The 9,257-nt window shown below is 47.9% G+C and overlaps 1 protein-coding gene across 1 annotated transcript in view; it reads left to right on the top strand.

Annotated features, from left to right (window-relative positions):
- Positions 1-6,893, top strand: part of LOC124018467 (extensin-like) — a 21,514-nt gene extending 14,621 nt beyond the window's left edge. Inside the window, exon 3 of the mRNA XM_046333795.1 lies at positions 6,494-6,893. Coding sequence (XP_046189751.1) covers positions 6,494-6,893 — 400 coding nt within the window. The remainder of the gene's footprint in view (positions 1-6,493) is intronic.
- The last annotated feature ends 2,364 nt before the right edge of the window (positions 6,894-9,257 follow it).

The following is a 9,257-nucleotide window of genomic DNA, read 5'->3' as shown; positions in this document are numbered from 1 at the left end:
TAGGTAATATGATGTCATTAGGGACTCATCCTTGCTGTTGGTAATTAGTTTCCAACTAGACCTCCTTTATTTTCCTCAGTTTCTCTCTGTTAGGAGCTGAACATACAGGAGCAGGCTCTCGTATTACATTGATTAAATATTTACTGGTCAAAGGGAGGATTCACCTGACACTTTTTAATATTAATGAGTGGAAGTCGTCTGTTTGGATAGTGGTTCCTGTATCGAACTGTTTGCACAGCTATTTAGTCGTCAGTACTGACGTCCTGGCTCTTACCTTAAACCCCCTCCGTGAACCCCCTCCCTGTAAAGACATGAGCAGAATATCTAGTGTTTGATGGTAACTGTCACCACACACACACACACACACACACACACACACACACACACACACACACACACACACACACACACACACACACACACACACACACACACACACACACACACACACACACACACACACACACACACACACACACACACACACACACACACACACACACACAGAAACATGATGCCCATAGTGGGTCCAGGGGCAGGGCGTATTAGCCAACTAAAAATGGTATGAAGTTGTCTTTAGCTAGACTATATAGGTTCCCAATGTCCCAACCTCGTCACTATCTACCAAGTAAGACCTTTCAGGATATTGAGTTAAAGAAGCTATCTAGTCTAACTATCTTAGCTGGCGTACTTATTGGCAAGGTTGGCACGCTTTAGAAAAGCAAGCAATTACTACATGTACCGAATAATACTCACAATCCTTTCAACGTTTTACCCAGATTGTAACGCTCGTCGTTGTAAGAATGGTCGGACCAAGATGCAGCGTGCGGTCATATTTATTCATGATAACCAGCAACAAAACAGGAAAGAGAAAACCAACAGCCTTGTAGGGCTCGACATGCAACAATACAAAACCAAGATCCCACAAACAACAGGAAAAAAGGCTGCCTAAATATGATCCCCAATCAGAGACAACAATAGACAGCTGCCTCTGATTGGGAACCATACCAGGCCAACATAGAAATACAAAACTAGACTATCCACCCTAGTCACACCCCGACCTAACCAAAATAGAGAATAAAAAGGCTCTCTAAGGTCAGGGCGTGACACAGGAGCTGTGCAGAGAAGTATATTTAGTTCTTTAAAAAAAACACCCATCAGGTGGATACAGATAGCTCACAAGGTCAATTACCTCAATTACCTGGTTCCCCTGCACATCGACTTAGTACATTTACTTCCTGTATATAGCCATGTTATTACCTGGTACTCCCTGTATATAGCCATGTTATTACCTGGTACTCCCTGTATATAGCCATGTTATTACCTGGTACTTCCTGTATATAGTCATGTTATTACCTGGTTCTCCTGCACATTGACTCAGTACTTTTACTTCCTGTATATATATAGCCATGTTATTACCTGGGACTTCCTGTACATAACCATGTTATTACCTGGTACTCCCTGTCAATAGGCATGGTATTACCTCGTATTTCCTGTATATAGCCATGTTATTACCTGGTACTCCCTGTATATAGCCATGTTATTAACTGGTACTTCCTGTATATAACCATGTTATTACCTGGTACTTCCTGTATATAGCCATGTTATTACCTGGTACTTCCTGTATATAGCCATGTTATTACCTGGTACTTCCTGTATATAGCCATGTTATTACCTGGTACTTCCTGTATATAGCCATGTTATTACCTGGTACTTCCTGTATATAGCCATGTTATTACCTGGTACTCCCTGTATATAGCCATGTTATTACCTGGTACTCCCTGTATATAGCCATGTTATTACCTGGTACTCCTGTATATAGCCATGTTATTACCTGGTACTCCCTGTATATAGCCATGTTATTACCTGGTACTCCCTGTATATAGCCATGTTATTACCTGGTACTTCCTGTATATAGCCATGTTATTACCTGGTACTCCCTGTCAATAGCCATGTTATTACCTGGTACTCCTGTATATAGCCATGTTATTACCTGGTACTTCCTGTCAATAGCCATGTTATTACCTGGTACTCCCTGTCAATAGCCATGTTATTACCTGGTACTCCCTGTCAATAGCCATGTTATTACCTGGTACTCCCTGTATATAGCCATGTTATTACCTGGTACTCCCTGTATATAGCCATGTTATTACCTGGTACTCCCTGTATATAGCCATGTTATTACCTGGTACTTCCTGTCAATAGCCATGTTATTACCTGGTACTTCCTGTATATAGCCATGTTATTACCTGGTACTTCCTGTATATAGCCATGTTATTACCTGGTACTTCCTGTCAATAGCCATGTTATTACCTGGTACTTCCTGTAATAGCCATGTTATTACCTGGTACTTCCTGTATATAGCCATGTTATTACCTGGTACTTCCTGTCATATAGCCATGTTATTACCTGGTACTCCTGTATATAGCCATGTTATTACCTGGTACTCCTGTATATAGCCATGTTATTACCTGGTACTCCCTGTATATAGCCATGTTATTACCTGGTACTCCCTGTATATAGCCATGTTATTACCTGGTACTTCCTGTATATAGCCATGTTATTACCTGGTACTCCATGTTATTACCTGGTACTTACCTGTCAATAGCCATGTTATTACCTGGTACTCCCTGTCAATAGCCATGTTATTACCTGGTACTTCCTGTATATAGCCATGTTATTACCTGGTACTCCCTGTATATAGCCATGTTATTACCTGGTACTCCCTGTCAATAGCCATGTTATTACCTGGTACTTCCTGTATATAACCATGTTATTACCTGGTACTCCCTGTCAATAGCCATGTTATTACCTGGTACTCCCTGTCAATAGCCATGTTATTACCTGGTACTTCCTGTATATAACCATGTTATTACCTGGTACTCCCTGTATATAGCCATGTTATTACCTGGTACTTCCTGTATATAGCCATGTTATTACCTGGTACTCCCTGTATATAGCCATGTTATTACCTGGTACTCCCTGTATATAGCCATGTTATTACCTGGTACTCCCTGTATATAGCCATGTTATTACCTGGTACTCCCTGTCAATAGCCATGTTATTACCTGGTACTTCCTGTATATAGCCATGTTATTACCTGGTACTTCCTGTATATAGCCATGTTATTACCTGGTACTCCCTGTATATAGCCATGTTATTACCTGGTACTCCCTGTCAATAGCCATGTTATTACCTGGTACTCCCTGTATATAGCCATGTTATTACCTGGTACTCCCTGTATATAGCCATGTTATTACCTGGTACTTCCTGTCAATAGCCATGTTATTACCTGGTACTTCCTGTATATAGCCATGTTATTACCTGGTACTTCCTGTATATAGCCATGTTATTACCTGGTACTTCCTGTATATAGCCATGTTATTACCTGGTACTTCCTGTATATAGCCATGTTATTACCTGGTACTTCCTGTATATAGCCATGTTATTACCTGGTACTTCCTGTATATAGCCATGTTATTACCTGGTACTTCCTGTATATAGCCATGTTATTACCTGGTACTTCCTGTATATAGCCATGTTATTACCTGGTACTTCCTGTCAATAGCCATGTTATTACCTGGTACTTCCTGTATATAGCCATGTTATTACCTGGTACTTCCTGTCAATAGCCATGTTATTACCTGGTACTTCCTGTATATAGCCATGTTATTACCTGGTACTTCCTGTCAATAGCCATGTTATTACCTGGTATCTGTATATAGCCATGTTATTACCTGGTACTCCCTGTATATAGCCATGTTATTACCTGGTACTTCCTGTATATAGCCATGTTATTACCTGGTACTCCCTGTATATAGCCATGTTATTACCTGGTACCTGTATATAGCCATGTTATTACCTGGTACTCCCTGTATATAGCCATGTTATTACCTGGTACTCCCTGTATATAGCCATGTTATTACCTGGTACTCCCTGTATATAGCCATGTTATTACCTGGTACTCCCTGTATATAGCCATGTTATTACCTGGTACTTCCTGTATATAGCCATGTTATTACCTGGTACTTCCTGTATATAGCCATGTTATTACCTGGTACTTCCTGTATATAGCCATGTTATTACCTGGTACTCCCTGTCAATAGCCATGTTATTACCTGGTACTTCCTGTATATAGCCATGTTATTACCTGGTACTCCCTGTATATAGCCATGTTATTACCTGGTACTCCCTGTATATAGCCATGTTATTACCTGGTACTTCCTGTATATAGCCATGTTATTACCTGGTACTTCCTGTATATAGCCATGTTATTACCTGGTACTCCCTGTATATAGCCATGTTATTACCTGGTACTTCCTGTATATAGCCATGTTATTACCTGGTACTCCCTGTATATAGCCATGTTATTACCTGGTACTTCCTGTATATAGCCATGTTATTACCTGGTACTCCCTGTATATAGCCATGTTATTACCTGGTACTTCCTGTATATAGCCATGTTATTACCTGGTACTTCCTGTCAATAGCCATGTTATTACCTGGTACTTCCTGTCAATAGCCATGTTATTACCTGGTACTTCCTGTCAATAGCCATGTTATTACATGGTACTCCCTGTCAATAGCCATGTTATTACCTGGTACTCCCTGTATATAGCCATGTTATTACCTGGTACTCCCTGTATATAGCCATGTTATTACCTGGTACTTCCTGTCAATAGCCATGTTATTACCTGGTACTCCCTGTCAATAGCCATGTTATTACCTGGTACTCCCTGTATATAGCCATGTTATTACCTGGTACTCCCTGTATATAGCCATGTTATTACCTGGTACTTCCTGTCAATAGCCATGTTATTACCTGGTACTCCCTGTATATAGCCATGTTATTACCTGGTACTTCCTGTCAATAGCCATGTTATTACCTGGTACTTCCTGTATATAGCCATGTTATTACCTGGTACTTCCTGTCAATAGCCATGTTATTACCTGGTACTTCCTGTATATAGCCATGTTATTACCTGGTACTTCCTGTCAATAGCCATGTTATTACCTGGTACTTCCTGTCAATAGCCATGTTATTACCTGGTACTTCCTGTATATAGCCATGTTATTACCTGGTACTTCCTGTCAATAGCCATGTTATTACCTGGTACTTCCTGTATATAGCCATGTTATTTATACTGTTTATTTTATTCGTCATTCACTGTGTATTTATTTCTCATGTCACTATTCCATTTCATTGATATGAGTTGACCTTTACCTCTGCATTGTTGGAAAGGGACACGTAAGTCAGCATTTCGCTGTCAGAGTGCACCTTGTTCTTTATGAAGCATGTGACTAATCACATTTCTTTTGAGGAGGTTTGCTTAGATATGCAGAATAATAAACATATTTTTGACCTAGAATTATCCATGTTAATTATGGCTCTAGTTTGCAGGAAAAAGCTGTTTCAGGTGTTTTAAAAAGGACCACCTCCGTCAGGACCCCACCCCCCCTAGGACCACCCCCTCAGGACCCCACCCCCTAGGACCACCCTCCCCTCAGGACCCCACCCCCTCCCCCCCTCAGGACCCCACCCCCCCACCCCCTAGGACCCCACCCCCCTAGGACCACCCTCCCCTCAGGACCCCACCCCCTAGGACCACCCTCCCTCAGGACCCCACCCCCCACCCTAGGACCACCCTCCCCTCAGGACCCCACCCCCAGGACCCCACTCCCCCTCAGGACCCCACCCCCTAGGACCACCCTTCCCTCAGGACCCCACCCCCCTAGGACCACCTCCCCTAGGACCACCCCCCTAGGACCACCTCCCTCAGGACCCCACCCCCCTACGACCACCTCCCTCAGGACCCCACCCCCTCTAGGACCACCTCCCTCAGAACCACCCTCTTAGGTACCACCCCCTCAGGACCCCACCCACCCTAGGACCACCTCCCTCAGGACCCCACCCCCTCTAGGACCACCTCCCTCAGGACCCCACCCCCTCTAGGACCACCCTCCCTTCAGGACCCCACCCCCCATAGGACCACCCTCCCTCAGGACCCCACCCCCTAGGACCACCCTCCCTCAGGACCCCACCCCCCACCCTCCCTCAGGACCACCCCCCCCCCCGCCCTCCCTCAGGACCCCACCCCCTACGACCACCCCCCTCCCCTCAGGACCCCACCCCCTACGACCACCCCTCCCCTCAGAACCCACCCCCTAGGACCACCCTCCCCTCAGGACCCCACCCCCCTAGGAACACCCTCCCCTCAGGACCCCACCCCCTCTAGGACCACCTTCCCCTCAGGACCCCACCCCCCTAGGACCACCCTCCCCTCAGGACCCCACCCCCTCTAGGACCACCCTCCCCTCAGGACCCCACCCTCCCTAGGACCACCCTCCCCTCAGGACCCAACCCCCTAGGACCACCCTCCCCTCAGGACCCCACCCCCCCCCTAGGACCACCCTCCCCCCTCCCCTCAGGACCCACCCCCCTAGGACCACCCTCCCCTCAGGACCCCACCCCCTAGGACCACCCTCCCCTCAGGACCCCACCCCCTCTAGGACCACCCTCCCCTCAGGACCCCACCCCCCTACGACCACCCTCCCCTCAGGACCCACCCCTCAAGACCACCCCCAAAGGACCACCCCCTCAGGACCCACCCCTCAGGACCACCCCCCTAGGACCCCCCCCCCCCCCCCCCCTCAGAACCCCACCCCCCTCAGGACCACCCCCTCAGGACCCCACCCCCAAAGAACCACCCCCAAAGAACCACCCTCCTCAAGGCCCCACCCCCTCAGGACCACCCCCTCTCTGGACTCTGCCCCAATCGGAACACCCCCCTCAGGACCCCACCCCTTTAGGACCCCACCCCCCCCAGGGCCCCACCCCCTTTAGGACCCCACCCCTCTCAGGACCCCACCCCCTCAGGACCGCACCCCCTTAAGATCACCCCCTCAGGACCCCGCCCCCTTTAGGACCACCATCCAAACCAATCCTCACTCACTTTGTGCCCCCTCAGATGTTTGGAGTGCATGAAGCCACTGCAAACACACCCCCAGTCCAAACCACTCACTGGATGAACACTTTATATTAAACTACATTTATTTATTTATTTTTATGTCTGAAAGCTTTGCAAACAATTGTGAGAGTCTCTGAAATATCCTTATTACAAGGCGTTCCACACCATTGTCCGAGTTCTACAAAGAAACCTCTATCATCCAGAGGGGAAACGGCCCTTTTCCCCTTTAAATTGAGCTAATCTCTTGTTCCAATTCAGCCTCGGAGATCAGTGTCCTGTAAATAACTTCTAAAATAAACCATACATGTAAAAAAAAAAAAAAAAAACTGAAAAGAAGGAGGGGCCTAAAGGATTTACCATTGTTAATCTTTCAGTAGAGTAGATATCTGGGCTCTCTAGTCTCCCTCTTTGTTGACAGAAGAGGGCTCTATTGTTGTGGCTCCAGTGGCTCAGAAGCTGGTCCCTTTTGAAGAGGTCTGCTATCGACGCTCTGCATGCCTGCCACCCTCACCCTGCGCTGGGGAGATAGGCCGCCTGGCCACAGTGGCGGCTGAAGAAGATTGAATTTGAGTGTCACTTCTTCTTCCCCCAAGCATATACAGGCAGGGCTGAGCTCTGTGTAAAGGGAGGTTGAAGATACAAGCAGGGCTGAGCTCTGTGTAAGGAGAGGTTGAAGATACAAGCAGGGCTGAGCTCTGTGTAAAGGGAGGTTGAAGATACAGGCAGGGCTGAGCTCTGTGTAAGGAGAGGTTGAAGATACAGGCCGGGCTGAGCTCTGTGTAAGGGGAGGTTGAAGATACAGGCAGGGCTGAGCTCTGTGTAAAGGGAGGTTGAAGATACAAGCAGGGCTGAGCTCTGTGTAAGGAGAGGTTGAAGATACAAGCAGGGCTGAGCTCTGTGTAAAGGGAGGTTGAAGATACAGGCAGGGCTGAGCTCTGTGTAAGGAGAGGTTGAAGATACAGGCCGGGCTGAGCTCTGTGTAAGGGGAGGTTGAAGATACAGGCAGGGCTGAGCTCTGTGTAAGGGGAGGTTGAAGATACAGGCAGGGCTGAGCTCTGTGTAAAGGGAGGTTGAAGATACAGGCAGGGCTGAGCTCTGTGTAAGGGGAGGTTGAAGATACAGGCAGGGCTGAGCTCTGTGTAAAGGGAGGTTGAAGATACAGGCAGGGCTGAGCTCTGTGTAAGGGGTTGAGGTTGAATAGGGAGATACAGGCAGGGCTGAGCTCTGTGTAAGGGGAGGTTGAAGATACAGGCAGGGCTGAGCTCTGTGTAAGGGGAGGTTGAAGATACAGGCAGGGCTGAGCTCTGTGTAAGGGGAGGTGGAAGATACAGGCAGGGCTGAGCTCTGTGTAAGGGGAGGTGGAAGATACAGGCAGGGCTGAGCTCTGTGTAAAGGGAGGTTGAAGATACAGGCAGGGCTGAGCTCTGTGTAAGGGGAGGTTGAAGATACAGGCAGGGCTGAGCTCTGTGTAAGGGGAGGTTGAAGATACAGGCAGGGCTGAGCTCTGTGTAAGGGGAGGTTGAAGATACAGGCAGGGCTGAGCTCTGTGTAAGGGGAGGTTGAAGATACAGGCAGGGCTGAGCTCTGTGTAAGGGGAGGTTGAAGATACAGGCAGGGCTGAGCTCTGTGTAAGGGGAGGTTGAAGATACAGGCAGGGCTGAGCTCTGTGTAAGGGGAGGTGGAAGATACAGGCAGGGCTGAGCTCTGTGTAAAGGGAGGTTGAAGATACAGGCAGGGCTGAGCTCTGTGTAAGGGGAGGTTGAAGATACAGGCAGGGCTGAGCTCTGTGTAAGGGGAGGTTGAAGATACAGGCAGGGCTGAGCTCTGTGTAAGGGGAGGTGGAAGATACAGGCAGGGCTGAGCTCTGTGTAAAGGGAGGTTGAAGATACAGGCAGGGCTGAGCTCTGTGTAAGGGGAGGTTGAAGATACAGGCAGGGCTGAGCTCTGTGTAAGGGGAGGTTGAAGATACAGGCAGGGCTGAGCTCTGTGTAAGGGGAGGTTGAAGATACAGGCAGGGCTGAGCTCTGTGTAAGGGGAGGTTGAAGATACAGGCAGGGCTGAGCTCTGTGTAAGGGGAGGTTGAAGATACAGGCAGGGCTGAGCTCTGTGTAAAGGGAGGTTGAAGATACAGGCAGGGCTGAGCTCTGTGTAAGGGGAGGTTGAAGATACAGGCAGGGCTGAGCTCTGTGTAAGGGGAGGTTGAAGATACAGGCAGGGCTGAGCTCTGTGTAAGGGGAGGTTGAAGATACAGGCAGGGCTGAGCTCTGTGTAAGGGGAGGTTGAAGATAC

The sequence above is a fragment of the Oncorhynchus gorbuscha genome, unplaced genomic scaffold (assembly GCF_021184085.1).
Source record: "Oncorhynchus gorbuscha isolate QuinsamMale2020 ecotype Even-year unplaced genomic scaffold, OgorEven_v1.0 Un_scaffold_527, whole genome shotgun sequence".
In the NCBI taxonomy this organism is placed as follows: Eukaryota; Metazoa; Chordata; class Actinopteri; order Salmoniformes; family Salmonidae; genus Oncorhynchus; species Oncorhynchus gorbuscha.
Note: the sequence above shows the minus strand (reverse complement) of the source record. Positions and strands in the feature narration are given on the sequence as shown.